General features: G+C 37.7%; 3 protein-coding genes across 6 annotated transcripts; 1 reads left to right on the top strand and 2 right to left on the bottom strand.

Moving 5' to 3' along the window:
• Positions 1–7111, top strand: LOC125816320 (uncharacterized). Its single transcript, XM_049495909.1, is given in 12 exon segments — positions 1–428; positions 1222–1346; positions 2324–2768; positions 2870–2985; positions 3114–3426; positions 3428–3898; positions 4064–4519; positions 4623–4811; positions 4909–5130; positions 5670–5991; positions 6123–6312; positions 6431–7111. Coding segments are annotated over 12 exon segments (3531 nt in total). The 5' UTR covers positions 1–230; the 3' UTR covers positions 6915–7111.
• Positions 7112–7672: 561 nt separating this feature from the next.
• LOC125816338 (uncharacterized) lies at positions 7673–11322 on the bottom strand. Of its 3 annotated transcripts, none has more exons than XM_049495931.1 (5): positions 10753–11296; positions 9665–9861; positions 8847–8945; positions 8514–8565; positions 7673–8189 (listed from the first exon to the last, which is right to left on the bottom strand). In XM_049495931.1, the coding sequence occupies exons 1-5, from the start codon at positions 11195–11197 to the stop codon at positions 8050–8052; spliced, it is 933 nt and encodes a 310-aa protein (XP_049351888.1). In that variant the 5' UTR covers positions 11198–11296; the 3' UTR covers positions 7673–8049. The 3 variants fall into 3 exon arrangements, with proteins under 3 accessions (XP_049351888.1, XP_049351887.1, XP_049351889.1); XM_049495932.1 differs by having other exon boundaries at positions 8019–8189; positions 8514–8579; positions 10753–11312; XM_049495930.1 differs by lacking the exon at positions 8514–8565 and having other exon boundaries at positions 10753–11322.
• Positions 11323–12387: 1065 nt separating this feature from the next.
• Positions 12388–15905, bottom strand: LOC125816348 (uncharacterized). 2 transcript variants are annotated; one of them, XM_049495943.1, is made up of 5 exons: positions 15564–15905; positions 15184–15380; positions 13689–13799; positions 13120–13171; positions 12388–12758 (listed from the first exon to the last, which is right to left on the bottom strand). In XM_049495943.1, exons 1-5 carry the CDS (start codon positions 15742–15744, stop codon positions 12619–12621), a joined length of 681 nt encoding a protein of 226 aa, XP_049351900.1. In that variant the 5' UTR covers positions 15745–15905; the 3' UTR covers positions 12388–12618. The 2 variants fall into 2 exon arrangements, with proteins under 2 accessions (XP_049351900.1, XP_049351901.1); XM_049495944.1 differs by having other exon boundaries at positions 13689–13796; positions 15564–15863.
• Between the last annotated feature and the right edge of the window lie 149 nt (positions 15906–16054).

Genomic DNA, 16054 nt, shown 5'->3' with positions numbered 1-16054 from the left:
AAATTACATTTTACAAAAAATAAAAAAACTCTCTCTCTCTCTCCTTCACAAAATCATCGCGACTTTTCTAGAAATTCAAATTTCAATTTCTCTTTAAAAAAAAGGTTTAAATATTCATCGTTGTAATAATTATTGTAATATTCATAGATCAAAGTTCAAGTTTCGAGAAGTGATTTGATCGTTTGGTTATTTGGAGATTTGATTTGTTTATTTTTATTTGGGAAATAGAGATGGAAGTGGAGTCGCCGGAAAGAGGGAAGATAGGTGGAATAGCGATAGAAATTCCGGCGAGTGATGACGGAGAAACGATATGGTCGCCGCCGAGGGTTCCACCTAGGCTTCTTCAAAAGTTATCGGAGCCTAAAACTTCTTCTCCTACTGCTGAAGAAATTGAGGCTAAGCTTCGTGGCGCCGATCTTCGTCGACAGGTCTATAACTTTTTCCGATAAGCTGTAGACAGTCGATAATTTTTTTTTTATCTTTCTATTTTAAGGAATTACACGGAATTAAAATTGATTCCCTTTTTGCTTCTACTTCCATGTTTTTAGTTAACTGTTATAGTAATTTATTTTCCAATTTGAACATGTCGTTGTTGTTTTTGGAAATACTAGTAAAGTGCATGATGATTAGCTTTCAGATATTCTTATTACTTGTAGGATCAGTTTTGTTCAAAGTCCTGGTTTTGATCAAGTATATATTTTTTTATGTAGTGAAATAGCTTTCCCTTTGTTGTAAAATTTCCTCTCGTTCGTACGGTTGTTTGTTGTGTTTGGTAGAGGTGTGCGATTCTTTCCTTTGTGTTACAGTTTGTTGTTAGGTGACGAAGAAAAAGACCATTTTCTGGTTTTTGTTCATCCCTTCTTATAAAATATACTCAATCAAGCAATCGACTAAAAACTCAATCCTGTATCTGTTGTGAATAAAAAGTTACGTTCAGATGTTTTCTTCAAAATACAATATTGATGATCATAGTTCCACTGCTACCTTGATATTTTACTAATATATGTTCCCTATTTTGCCTTTACATATTTAACTACTTTTTTTAGTTAATTCATATGCTAATTCCTGGTTAATTTCTTTATTTGTTGGGGTCCTAGAAGGTTTTTCATTAGCAGGAAGCATAAAGATGAAAAAGTTGCATAATGATTTTTCTGTCATGCTATTTCTTGATATATATTTGGATAATCATTCTATTAAAGCTTGCAATTTGGTATCGAGCAGAAATTCTATGAGTATCTATCAAGTAAAGCAAGACCAAAGCCCAGAAGCCCCTCACAGTCTCCAACTCATGGAGAAGATCTTGGACAGCGTCTTGAGGCTAAACTTCAGGCTGCTGAGGAGAAAAGGTAAATATTTTTTCTTGTATAGTTTTGTCCCTGAATCTATACTTATTGTGATATTTGTTCTGAGTAAAACTTTCTGCTGAAATCTTACTTGTACGTTTTTGTGCATCTACGCATTTTTTTTAATTTTCACCTTGTTTTACAGAGGGGGCACTTTTGACAGTGCTCAGGGGTTCTCATTGAAAACTATAGAATTGTCAGCCATGTGATTCATCATAATTATGTAGACCACTCTAAATTATCACGTTTGGTAGTCTTTTGCCTTTCTCTATAAACCTTTTTGAGTTTGTCATTATAGCAATTGTGGGGCTGACATGTAACAGAATTATGTTCTCTTTGTTTGCTAGTCATTCAAAGTATCATTTTCCTGGACTTTCTTTTATTGTTCACTGTATTTCATTCATGATCCCCTCCTCTCCGACCGGCTTTGAGATATTTTTTTTGTTGAATCACTGTGGATGTTCACTACTTAAGCTTTGTCTTTTCTGTTGATCGTTAAAGAATATCTGCTTGAGCTTGTTTATAGCTCCATGTGTACTAATAGTCTTCTTCTTTTAAAGCAAACTACTTGAGTTAAAGAATCTTGTTTCTGGAATTCATACACTTCTGCTAGTGCATTTAACCAATATGGTCTACATTGAAGATCCTTTCAAACGGAACACAAACGCATCCCATACTCAAGTACACTTGCCTGAAGAAAAGAAAAAAAGAGATGAAAAGCAAAACCAGGGGAAAAATGTTACTTTGATCTGATGTATGCGCATAATCTCTATTGTTTGCCTGATTTTTATGACTAGTAGAGTTAAAGAACGGATGGACTTCGTGAACTGTATGATTGTTCATGTCATGCTGTTAAATATTAATCTTTCACAATACAATGAGTAAAATGACTGTTTTCTGTTCATGTTTTAGTAGGTTATTCTGTGTGACTTTGCAAGCCATTCCATTAATTTTGACTTCTAAGTTCTCTTTATTTGCAGGATGAGCATTCTAGCACAGGCTAAGTTGCGTCTGGCAAAATTAGATGAGTTGAGGCAGGCAGCTAAAACTGGAGCAGAAATGCGCTTCAGACAGGAACGAGCTGAACTGGGTACAAAGGTTGAGTTGCGTGTACAGCAGGCTGAGGTAAACAGAATGCTTCTCCTAAAAGCTAATTGCCTAAGGAGGGCCACACTGAGGGAGAGGACATCTCAATCATTACTCCGCCGAATGGCTCGTGAGAGCAAGTATAAAGAGCGAGTGCGTGCTGCAATTTGTCAAAAGCGTGCAGCTGCTGAGAAGAAGAGGATGGGATTGCTAGAAGCTGAAAAGAGGAGGGCATGTGCTAGAGTCATGCAAGTGCGGAATGTTGTGAAGTCCATTTCTCACCAGGAAGAGGTCAAAAGAAGGGAAATGCAAATTAAAATAGAAGACAAGCTGCAAAGGGTAACAACATATTTACTTGATTCAAGTTAAATAAATTTTAATGATTATGTCCTCTGTATAATGTGACACTTTCTGTCACTTTGCCACTTGACAATGAACAGGCAAAGAGACAAAGAGAAGAATACTTGATGCAGAGAGGTAAAGCACATAATTCCTTTTGTGACAGTTATGACGAGATACATGACCAGGCTGACCTGCTTTCAAGGAAATTAGCAAGGTAAGGGAGCAAACTCTCTTTCGTTATGCAAATTGTCTTGATATAACTGAGCTCATTTTCGTAGTTGCATGAAATACTGTCGATAAGATGTACGGAGGTGATGATATCTTGTAAGTATCCTTTTCCAGGTGTTGGAAGCAGTTCCTTACACGTGGAAAGACGACCTTCCATCTTGCAAAAGCTTATACTATGCTGAGTATTAACGAGAATGCAGTTAAGGTAATGCCATTTGAGCAGCTAGCAATGAAGATTGAATCACCTAATACACTACAGAGAGCGAAAGGTTTGCTCGATCGGCTTGAGCTTCGCTTCAAATTGTTGCGTGATGTTGACAGTGCCACAAGTACCATTGGTTGGGGCGATATTGATCATCTTCTCAACCGAGTAGCTACACCCAAAAAGAAGGCTACACCAAGGAGATCTCTGCGCAGTGGTGGTGCAAAAAAAAACAGTATCCAACTTACCAGCAGCCAAAACTCCAGTCAAGTTGTTGAGGTATCCAGTTCGAATCGTGCTGTGTGCATATATGATTCTAGGTCACCCTGATGCAGTGTTCAGTGGTAAAGGGGAGCGTGAGATTGCCCTGGCCAAATCTGCTGAAAAATTTGTCAGAGAGTTTGAACTGCTGGTAAGGATAATATTGAATGGCTCCATCCAGACTTCCGATGGGGATACTGATTGCGGATTGGCAAGGCGCAGGACCTTCAAGTCGCAGCTCACAGAGTTTGATTCAGCATGGTGCTCTTACTTGAATAGCTTTGTGGTGTGGAAGGTTAAAGATGCCCAGTCTTTAGAGGAGGATTTGGTTAGGGCTGCTTGCCAGCTTGAACTCTCCATGATTCAAAAATGCCGGATCACTGCTGAAGGAGATGGTGGTGCTCTTACTCACGATCTGAAGGCTATCCAGAAACAGGTTTTTAACCCCCAGATTTTATTTCTTCTTGCTTGAAGAAGTTGTCATTCCTTCAATATCTTTAGATTCCTTATATTAGCTTCTTGGTTCAGAAAATGTTGCTTTCTATCAAAAAGATTCATTTTTAGCGAGAATAATTTTTGAGACATCATTCCTGTCATGTAGGTGATTGAAGATCAGAGACTTCTAAGAGAAAAAGTGCTTAATATTAGTGGAGGTGCTGGTATTGAACGGATGGATAATGCAATTTCTGACACACGAAACAAATACTTTGAAGCTAAAGAAAATGGAAGTCCTGTGGGCTCTCCAATTATGCAGTCAGTATCTCCAAGCCCAATTGCTCTCGCAGGTGCCTCTTCTTCTCTTGGGGGTTCAAATAAAGGAGGGAATTTGCTTGAGGTGAGTGATCAGAAGCCAAACCGTGTGGTGCGCTCCTTATTTAGGGATGAACTACCTTCAAAAGTCGGTTCTTCTGCCAATAACAACAGCTTGCAGTCATCCCATACTGATGAGGGATTGGTAATGGAGAATGAATTAATTGTGAACGAGTCACTTCATGGTCAGCGTCTTGAATTTGCTGAGTCTTCAAAAGTTGCTGATAAATACGATAATAGTATTAAGGTAGGTGCATTCTTACATCTTGATTTACTAAACCATAGCACATTTGGTCCGGAAGGGACAGCAGAAACTTTTATTGATTTGTTCTGCCCTGATGACCTTACAGGACAAAGTTAGAGAAACGATGGAGAAGGCTTTCTGGGATAGTGTCATGGAATCCATGAAAAAGGATGAAAATAGATACAATCGAGTTGTTGATCTAATGAGAGAAGCAAGAGATGAACTTTGTAGTTTGGCTCCTCAGAGCTGGAGACAAGAGATTAGTGAAGCTATAGATATAGACATTCTCTCTCAGGTACCTCCCTGATCATTAAGGTCATGTGTCTGCTTCTTTTTACCCTATGATACGAGTAAGTTCTTTATCCATCTAACAATTTGCCTTCCTTTTTTAGTTGTTGATCTCAGGCAAACTCGACATGGATTATCTTCAAAAGATCATGGATTTCACATTGGTCACTTTGCAGAAACTATCCTCTCCAGCTAAGGAGGATGAGCTAAAAGCAAATTGTCAAAAGTTATTTGGAGAACTAGCTGATATATGTATGGATGGGTCAGAGAATTCATTTATCCTGGCACTAGTTAGGGGTTTGCGTTTTGTACTGGAAGAGATTCAGGTAAATAAATTTCTGAACATCTTTCATTCTTTCCTCGGTTTAAACATCACATCTATAGACTTAAGCGCACTAACTTTGTGGATAGTTCAGCAAGAGAGCATTGTTTCAAAGTAACGTTAGAGGACCAGGGATTGATATTGGTAGTACTATATATATATACAGACGTTTTATTTTCTTGGTATCTCTTTCTCTCCTCTTCCTCCCCTCTCTTTCTATGCATGCTGCAGAATCAGGGGAGCACAAATCATCTGTAAGACGATAGAATTATAGCATTTATGTAGTCTAGAATAGGACCTATTTCACATTCCAAAGAAAGTGTCTTGGATGCAAGTATATTCTATTCTGATACAGGGTGTTCTGGTGTTTGAATTGATCTTGAAACATAATTGTTGTACCACATTGATTAACAAACAAGTCTATAGACTAGAAATTTTCCGTTAGCTATATCTTTGAGGATTTTTGTGCTTCCAATTCTGCTATCTCAGTATTTTTCTTAACCCAGTATAAGGTGTCTGACATTCCCTCTTTTTTTTGTGCAGCTGCTGAAACAAGAAATAAGCAAGGCAAGGATTAGAATGTTGGAACCAATTCTCAAGGGACCTGGAGCTTTAGATTATTTGAGGAAAGCTTTCACCAAGCGTTATGGTCTTCCTTCTATGGCTATGACCACCTTACCCTTGACATGGCAGTGGCTTTTATCTGTCAAAGATTCCATGGACCAGGAATTTAATGAACACAAGGAGGCTCTATCCAGCCTGACAAGTGGACAAGATCGTTTCCTTCCTTCTGCCACCCTTAGAACTGGAGGAAGCTTTTCAGTTAAAATGAATAAAAACCATGCTTCACCTTTGACCTCTACAGGTTGGCTACCTCAGAGTCAGCCCCTTGCTTTACCTCTTTAAATTCCAAACTGCATCAGATCAATTTGGAGCATTCAGCTGCCTAGAATTCCTGCATCTTTTACCTTAATAGATTATGTCTCTTCTTTTCAGAAGCTGTAGATGAATGCCAAGAATGCACGGGGGACAAGGTTGATTTATTGGTGAGGCTGGGATTGTTAAAGTTGGTAAATGCAGTATCTGGTCTGACGCAAGAAGGGTTGCCTGAAACTCTGCAGCTGAACTTTTTTAGACTAAGGGCTACTCAGGCAAAAATCCAAAAGATCATCGTAATAGCTACCAGGTAACTGTTACTCTATCTCATTCCCCTGTCCCTCTCTGGGAAGGAAAGTACAGAGGTTCTGAGATGAGAATACTTGCCCTTTGATGATCTACTTATTGACTTGATTATGATTCTGCAGCATTCTAGTCCAAAGACAGGTTCTTCAGAGTATGCAAATGGTATTAAGTGCAGCAGATATGGATAAAATTGTTCAAGGAGGTGCCAAAGCTGTTTCTGAGCTCCTTGACTCCAATAATGATGCTGGTATTCAAGAGATCATCTCGACACTTGTCAAACCTTTGGAGCATGGCGACAATGGTACTGATGAGATGAAGCTTCAGCAGATCAAGGAGATCATGGCAAGGATGTTATCCAAGAGCCTGCAAGCTGGGGATGCTATTTTTGTGCATGTAGCCCGGGCAATATATTTGGCTGGAAGGGGAGTTGTACTTGGGGGAACTGGAAGACAAGGAAGAGAATTGGCTGAAGCGGCTCTACGGCAGGTGGGAGCAACTGTTCTAATTGATGAGATTGCGGATGCCACCTCTGTATTGGTTATGGCAGCACATGTCACAGTGAATGTTCATGGTCCTTGGTATGCACAGTTAGTAGATAATATGTGAAGGTATTTAACATTCTTTTGTATATATCAGGGCATGTAGTTATTATTCTGTATTATCTAGCTGTGAATCTCAGTCACCCTAGATTGAAGGTTGTTGTTATTGTAGTAATGTGACTGGAAACCTAGAAAATGTAGATATTTGCTGAAATAAGGGTCAACTTAAACGCTTGCTTGTATATACATTTTAAGTTTGAGAAATAATTTGAATGCAGTACTGTGAATCTGTGATGCACTACTACAACAGGTGCCTAATCCAGAAACACCAACTGTTATTAAATTGGTGTTATATATATTCTTCCATAGCTTCCTGTGTTCTCACAGATGCTCCGAAGATAACATTTGGAATGATCCATTCACTCTGCTTATCATGTGTTGCCTTTTCAACTAATACAAAAACATCAAATGTTGTAATGTCGAGGTGTGCATGAAGTTTGACTCGGACATATTAGTGCAACCCTCTGTTCCATCTGGCGGTGTATCGTATTTCACCTTTCTCCTCATTTGATTTTCTTCGTGATTTTTTCTAAAGCTATTTCAGTAGGCATATGTTAGTTAATGTATAAGAGAATATGAGGATCAGTTAATGTAAAAAAGTTGCTCAGTAGCTTTAACGTCTCATTACAAGCTATGGATCACACAAAGAAGTAAATAAACCCTAGTGATACCAGATCCCTCCCTCCACAATGTCGAAGGGGTAATTTGCATATAGATAGGGCTTGAAAAGATAGCGGCAGTAATATAAAGAAAACAGAAGTTGGCAAGAAGACAAACTCCTTAAACTTAAGGACACAACATAATAGCAAGAGCCTGTAGAATAGGTCTTGTTCAAGGTAAGGTGATAGACTCATTATTAGTACAACAAGCCGGTAGTTTTCTAATGAGACTATATTCCACTCAGATTCAAGAATATATGACGGAAGTGGAAAAGCGATCAACTAAATGAGTATATACATCATAACACTACATTCTATACAGACTGGCAGGTAAATGTAAGCGAACTGCATCATAAGGCAAGACCATCTCAAACTCTGCAAAAGCGCACAACCACAAAAGCAGAGGAAGATCCTTATAAATCCAAAATCTTCAAGCTCCACAGTGAGTTGACGACAAATATCTGCTTCACCAGCCGGCAGCTGTCAATGACCAGCAAAATCAGCCTCAGCCATTTCCCTAACATGGTGGAAACGCCTTCGTCGAAGATACAGCCCAACCAAATATAACACTGAGGATAGTGCAATGGCAGAATAATCAAACACATCAATGACATTTTGACGGCCTGCAGTGAGATGGCAATAAAAAAAAGGTCAATACAAAGAGAAATGCATCTTGAGTTCTTCACCAACAAAACTACCCAGTAGCACTCCAGCATGCAGGAAGGGTGAGAAAAGAAGAGCTCTCACAGCAATAAATAGAGGTCTAATAGTGAAGACAGCCAAAAAATGGATTTTCTCAGTTTCTATTTACCTTTCAGTCCCTGTAATGCAACATAGAGATTCATAGTTTATATACTTGTATTAACAGACTAATATTACAACAAAATTGCCCAATTATTATTCTTCAAAATCTACACCCATCAAGTTCAACTAGCAGATGTGTGTACCTATTCTGAGAAAATCAAAGGGGCTGAATGTGTAAAGGAGTCCCAGGAACATCTGCAAGAAATTATCTGCTTCAGCGGATAAGTTCAAGAAATGATGTTACTAAAATATAATAAAGAATAGAATGACAAGGTAGATAAAGATAGCAAATCAGAAAGAAACCTTAACAACAATTTAAGGCCAGAAAACTGATAAATAATGAGAATTTGTTGTTCGCTTTGGAACTAATTGAGGGAGAATATTGAGGCTGTAGAGCCATAAAACCAAATACTACAGATAGCTGATTAAAGTAGCAATGTAGCAGTCATTGCATTAAGCTGTCAAGATGAACTTACAGCAAAAATACGCAATTTGTTCAAATGAGCACCAGGCCTGTCAGGATTCATCATTTCATTAAACACTCTCTTCATGTAAAAGGGCAGTCCAAGCACCTTCTGCAGAAAATAGAAAGAGAAGGGATAAAATAAAGAAAATGTGGTGCTCTGCTATTACTTAATGGTAAACCAGTAATTATGTCTCACAAAGTGAAGGATTAGAAACCACTGAAAATATTTCTCTGCTATTATTCAAGAGAGAACAATTTAAATAAAGACACACGTTATGTATTGCATGTATTTATTAGGTTGATGTAAAAATTAGGTGCAACAAACTTATTATTTTTTACAAACCATAGATAGGCAAGAGGATAGCTTAAGCAACAAACCCGCAAAATATAAGACACACGATATGTGTATTATACTTGTTAGGTTCAACTAGCTTTGTTTAACAAACCAGAGGTAGGAAGGCAAGAGGATTACCCGTAAGCAGTCACCACAAATCAGATCAATTCAATTCATACGACAAACATTGTCTGATTTCACAATTTGTATAATTTCTTGCTGAATTCATGAAGCTTACATATTCAAGACTTTATCTCTAGAATATTAATGACCTTTTCTTTCAAAGCACATGATCTTGAGCTCGAAATTAATGGATTAAACAAGAAGATATTCTGCTTTGAGCTTGAAAGAACCAAAGATGCACAAATAAATCCTAACTAAAAACATAGGAGACACAAGGTCCAAACAGATGGTTCAATCTGTGCTTAAAATATAAGGATAATCCCATCTACGCAATCTAACATATGATAGAATAACATATGAGTCTAACGCACCAGCATGAGGCCATAAGTGCCACCTATAAAAAGGCGATTATACTTTCGAACTTTTTTCAAAACCTCAATTACTTCTGCATCCTGCTGACTATACAATGATGCCTCAGGTGTCAAATCAGTAAGCTTCCTCGAACACATGGGGCAGTTACAGGGCTGAAGTGCGGCACCGTAGTTCCAATACTGCAAAATGCAACCTCCTGCACACGTAGAAACCAAATTGAAAAGAATGTGTTGAAAGAAAAAGTATTGAGGCAAAGCTTGATAAAACAACTTCAAGACAAATAACTGTGATGGTCGACTAGACAAGACATGGCTTTTGATGAGAACGCAATTACTTTTTCTCTACGAACATTCAAACAATTAACGTCAAATATATACGAGTACAGGAGAGGCTTGACATCTCACTCTCCAAGAGGATAGGAAACCAGGATTAGCAAAATTATGAGATAACAGATCTCAACAATTCTCAAGGAGATTCAAATATTGTCCTAATCAATAAATTGCCATAGGAAGGATAATTTCCAACTACACTTGCATGACATTATCATTATCTTCTCCTATCTAAACCTAGGTATTGACAGAAAAAGGGATTCCAAATAAAACAGTGGATTTAACCCTAACGTATTTCAGATTTCAACCAAACTAATGAAAAAGGTAAGAGCGATAGAGTGAAATGACTCGGACATGAGCTGCACATCGTTTAAAGCCTACTAATGAACCTACATAATTATGGTATTAAGCTGGCTTTCCAACTATATTTTCTTCTTTTTTTAACAAATTAATCCAACTATATATATAATTTTATGTGGTGCTTCCACATTCTCCACCGTCAATTTCCAAGGCGAGTTGCAAAGTCTAAATGTAGTGTGATAAAGACCACTATCCACTAGCTCTTCCTAGTAGTAACGAAATTTCAGAGAAGAGCAAAGAACATCCATCTGCTCCATATAGCCCCAATTCCTTCCAAAAATAGCAGCACATAATCAATTTCATGGAAAACAAATCTTATCCTTGAGCTATTACAATAATAATAACCACAATAAACATGGAAATGAACCAGAGACATTAAGATAAGCTAAATGTTTTACCGCAGTACCAGTGGCCACAGGGACCTCGGCAAGGAACGACAAAATTTCCAAAGCAAATTGGACAACAATCATCAGTAGGAGGCTTCTCCGTCCTCAAAAACGCATTCTCTGCCTCAACAACCACAAGGCTCTTCGAAGACGCACCATCCAACTCCCGACGGTCCTCATCCTCTGCTGTCGGTTCACGATTACCTTCCTGCTCATCCTCTATCTCCGTTCCTGAAAACGACGTCGTACTCACCTCATTCTCAGGCGACTCATATCCCATATCTTCCTCCTCGTCGTCCGAATTCATCACGGCGGCGGAGGAGGAAGAGGCGGCTTCCTCCTGTCGTCCATCACCGGAATCGGAAGCTAAGTCAGAAAGCATAGCTGGAGAAGGTGGGATAGGGTTAGGGTTTTGACGACGATTTCGTAAAGGAATACTATTGAGGAAGAACTTCATTGATAGCAGAAATAATGGAAATCGAAGAACTTTCTGTTTAGAAAGTTTGTTTTTATATATGCGAAAATGTTGATGACGTGCCGGAAATTTTGATCCTAGTCGCACACTTTCCAGCATCACCTTTCTGGTCTTATCCTTTTCTTGTTTTTACATCTTTCACGGGAAACGTCATTTTTACGGTTCATTGCAAATACTCTACGTTTTTCCTTTTTTAAATTTATCATATGGGTCAGCTTAAAAGCTTATAATATGTCTTAAAAAACACTTTCAAGATTTTTATTTTAAAAAAAAAGTGAGAGAAATCAGAAATAAAGTAAATTATTTTTTTTAATTTTACTACAAATAAATCACAAAGCTCTATGTCTTCTCCACCCATTTTAAAATTCAAAGACTACTGTAATTTTACCCTTCGGGTGACCCGGCTTGGGACTTCCATGTTGGAGATCTCAAGTTTGAAATTTCTTGCGAAAGCAAGTGATTTTTCTTTTGGGTCGAACTCTTCGCACCAGGCTTGCCTAGTGCGGGTTACCTCGAGTTATTGAATATGAACGGGAATTTTACCCTGTGCGCACCCAAAGAGTAACGACTGTAGGTTTCCCTAGTCGTAAAAAAAAAAAAAGACTACTGTAATTCATTAAGTTATCTAGTTAAAAATCAATTAGCCAAGTAATTTAGTATTTGTTTTTCAAAATTTGTTACGTCTCAAGGTTAAAGATATTTAGTTAATCTCAATTAAGAGAAATAGTAGTAAAAATGATCTGTAATTTCAACTTTAAAAATGTCGAATCACCCCGTAAATGAGCTTCAAATTCTTTGATTATTTTCGCATTATTGTGCTAGAATATTTCGAAAAATTTACTTGTGAGTTTGCCTAGGGAACAAAATTACGTGTATTATTTCAATAATGAAAGGGCACATTTTCCTTTTTTTCTTTGGGGAGAATCAAGCAACCTTTTTGAGCTAATTTAAGCAACTAGGAAATGAGTAATAATAAATCCAACAAAGCATATTTTATAAAAATAGCTCAGACTTGATGCTTTAACCATGGATGTGCCAATCTCAATAAGCAGGTAATCACATATCATGTTGTAAACTTCTGAAATCTCGAAGATTTCACTTGACTACGAGCTTTGACAATCTTGGATTACTAATTTGGTGGGATACTCTAGTACCTACCAAGTTCAAATATGTACCAAAAGCACACTAAGCACTTTGTTAATTAGAGTTCAAGACTAATATATATGACCTATCAGTGGGAGGAGGAATTACGATCTCTTAGCTACCTACAAAATGAGTAGAAGAAAATGGTTTAAAATAACCTCCCATACAACCAAATATTCTGCAAGGGGATCTCTTTTTTTGGGCAACAAACATTGAGATATATTCACAGCAAGGACTTCCCAGTAAGCTGGCATAGGCTTTCAATCAGGATGTATTGGTAGAACAGCCAACTGTCTCACACGACGACGAAGCACCCATCTATGGTATAGGCCAACCAAATAGAAAATGGCCACGGTGGCAATAGCACAGATGTCAAACAACCTCCAGATTCCCAGTCCTCCTACAAACAAGTAATTTATCAGCTTACGTTCAAAATTCAGTAACATCCTGTCAATGGCTGCATGAAGAATCAAAACCTGGGAAGTCCTAGAAGTGAATTTGAACAGTTCTCTATAAACCAGACAAACAACTCATTCTACGAGATATACTTTCTTGTTTCATCAGTATAGACTACTCTATTAAGTTGCATTGTCATGACCATATCTTAATCGTATAAATGATTCTAAAATCAGCGCCCCCTACAAAAGGATGAGATTCCCCAGTGTCTAATGGCTGCAATAATCATAAAACTTAACATGCATGCCATGCCATGCCATGCCATACAAATTTAGTTCTTCAATAGAGTATGACAAGTAGAATACCAGTAGGAATGAACTGAAATTCGCAGCTACAGTAGATCCAACTCAGGAACAACTGCAGTAAACATAAAGAATTTACTTTAAGAACGACCAATTGTGAAGAAAGAAGCTAAAGCATAAACAATCAGAAAAACAAACTTTACAATAAAGACGATTTATAGCATAATTACATCATAAAACAAAAAGGAATGCTCAATAAGATAAGTGGTCTTTTGGTTTTGCATAGCACAGTACTTAGATTACCAGTGTACACGATATTTCACAGATTTTCCATGTCAGTAACAACTTCACAGAGGAATTTAACCAAAATTGTCCTAGGGTACTTCATGAGAATCCATGCTTCACCCAGCACAGAGTACATCCAAAGAATATTGATCATTTTCTCTCATAACGCAAGGTTATTGAGAAATCATAATCATAAGAAAAAGCAACGAGATCACATGGCAACTCAAATGTGCCACTTTTCTAGATCCTCCAGCATTTACATAACTATGCATCCTTTCCCACATAATGTTGAAACAAGAATCCAGAAGTTATTGGAAGATTCCCAATTAACTCTTTAAAAAACTTACTGCAAGAATGCGCATCAAGTAATAGTTTAACCGAACTTGATCAGGATCTATCAGAGTGTCCATCAGTGCTCGGAGAACTCTCCGAGTTAAAAGTGGCAGTGCTAGTACCTTCTGCGGGAAAGAGAAAGAGAAAATATAAATCACACATATCAGGAACATATATTCTGAAGTTTTAAAATGAATCAATAAGATCAATCAATTTGCTTCACTTCACCAATGAGTTCTTTCTATAAAGTGTGAAACTTCCTTAATTCCATTAGGTTGTATAGGCACAGTTGTAGCAATAAAGGGCTCAAAACTCAAAAGACAACAAATAAGCTGTAAGCAAGTATCCTCCCCACCCACCCCACACAATTTTTATTTTTAAAAACACTAATGACACTTGCTCTTCTAATTATACTTCCATAAGAACTAGGTTTCTAATATACATTATTCATTCTTTTTTCCTCTTATGAATTAATATGAGAAGATAAGGTAACACAGAGAGACTTTCCAAATCAAAGAATCCTCCATAAGTGTCCTTTCATTCAGAGAACTTCACTTTTAAGGGCTAGCTCCTCCAAGACCTCAAATCTTTGCTCAGGTAGTATTATCTTCTCAGTGCACTCACGAAACAAATTAAATAGTGTTTTACCGTTATTTAATTAAGCATAAAATCACATAGAAGAATTGGCTGAGAAGAAAGGTCAGCGACAATCTTTCATGAGGAACAAAATGCAAGGCTGCAGCACGCAAATATTAACTTATAGTCAAAGATTACATTATTCACCAAAGCTAGTAAACAACTTGCATCAGAGGTAAGATATACTTGTGATATGCTTCACTTGTACTCAACATACTTGTACTACATATCTTTTTGAGTTGGGACCAGAAAGTGTTTATAGGAGTTATCCGCATCACAGATCTCTCCCTTTTGCTAAATGCCACTCTACCACATCAGAAAGAAGGGCATCAGACTAAAAGGTTGACTCTGTGACGATCTTTTATTCGTATCACTTCCAGACTGCTTATTACCTCTTCCTGCCGACTCACAATAGTTAAATCTGCACCAACTTCAAGCAGAATTTCTAAGGACCTCCTTGTATCTAATTAAATCCACTTAACTAGGGTAATGTTACACAAGTTCCTACCATATTATGCAATTAATTCATACAACAGGGGAAAGAAACAAAGAGAGGTTGATATTATAAAAGAATGAAGCGACATTCACAAACAGTAGGGGAACTAGCTAGTTAGGATACTATTATAAAACAATAAATCTTTGGCTGGAGATGCTAATAGAGTTTTATGAAAATTACTGGGCGTGAGATGGGCATGAAGAGTCCCACACCAGCCCTTTAAGGAATGGGTGGTCTCTTTAATATGGCTTGGACAATCTCACCTCTTAAGCAAGCTCTTAGGATTGAGTTAGGCTCAAGATGTAAGAGGTATACATAAGAAATGCACAACTGAGAATCACATTGCAGAAATGAAGTTTCTAAGATAGCAGCCTTACAAGAAAAATCCCATAAGCACCACTAATGTAGAGGTGATTGTACCGCCTAATCTTTTTAAGTAGCTCGACAACATCCTCTTCCTGTTGAACAAGTAACGATGCCTCCGGTACCAATTTGCTTATGAGGCAGCAACATATTGGACACTTGCATCGCCGCAGTGTTGATCTGTAGTACCACAGCTGCAATATGCAACTAGCTGCGGAGCAAGGGAAAACCAGGAACAAGGAAATCATAATCTACATAGAACTTATATACTTTACTATATCATTCCACCTTACTCAACAAAAGACGGAAAAATCGGTATAACGATTTTCAGAAAAGAAAAACAAACAGTAGTAGTAGTAGTAGTATTAGTAAGTAAAGGATGTTAGAAATGTACCACAAAACCAGTGACCACAGTTTGTTTTACAAGGAATGGAGAAATTCCCAAAGCAAATAGGACAACAGTCATCCTCTGGTGGCTTTTCATTTTCCCTCCTCTTTACACTTCCTTCCTCCTCCATCTTCACATCTCCATCCTTAATCGAGCTAGAAATGTTAGGGTTTTTCATAATCCTCATACTTTTTCACAAAGAAAAATTCTACAGTCAGCTGATCTCATACCACCCCATTAACTATACAAAAATCCAGAAAATAAATATCAGATCCTTCGGTTTTTGCTCTTCAATTTCTGCAAGAAAAAAAAACCAGAGTTTTTTTCAGTTGAAAAAGCAGAGTGAGGTGGGGGATGACAGAGTAGTAGGCATATAGAAAATGCAGAGGGTAGTCACCGTGAAATTACTTACATGGCACGTTAGGCTACGTGACACGTTTCAGTTACCTAACAAAATGGGTCCCACCTTTTTTGTCTTATTTTAATTTTGGTTTCGC

The sequence above is a fragment of the Solanum verrucosum genome, unplaced genomic scaffold (genome assembly GCF_900185275.1).
Source record: "Solanum verrucosum unplaced genomic scaffold, falcon-dt-bn FXZP01000261.1, whole genome shotgun sequence".
Lineage (NCBI taxonomy): Eukaryota > Viridiplantae > Streptophyta > Magnoliopsida > Solanales > Solanaceae > Solanum > Solanum verrucosum.
The sequence above is the reverse complement of the archived record's forward strand: the minus strand, read 5'-3'. Positions and strand labels throughout refer to the sequence as shown.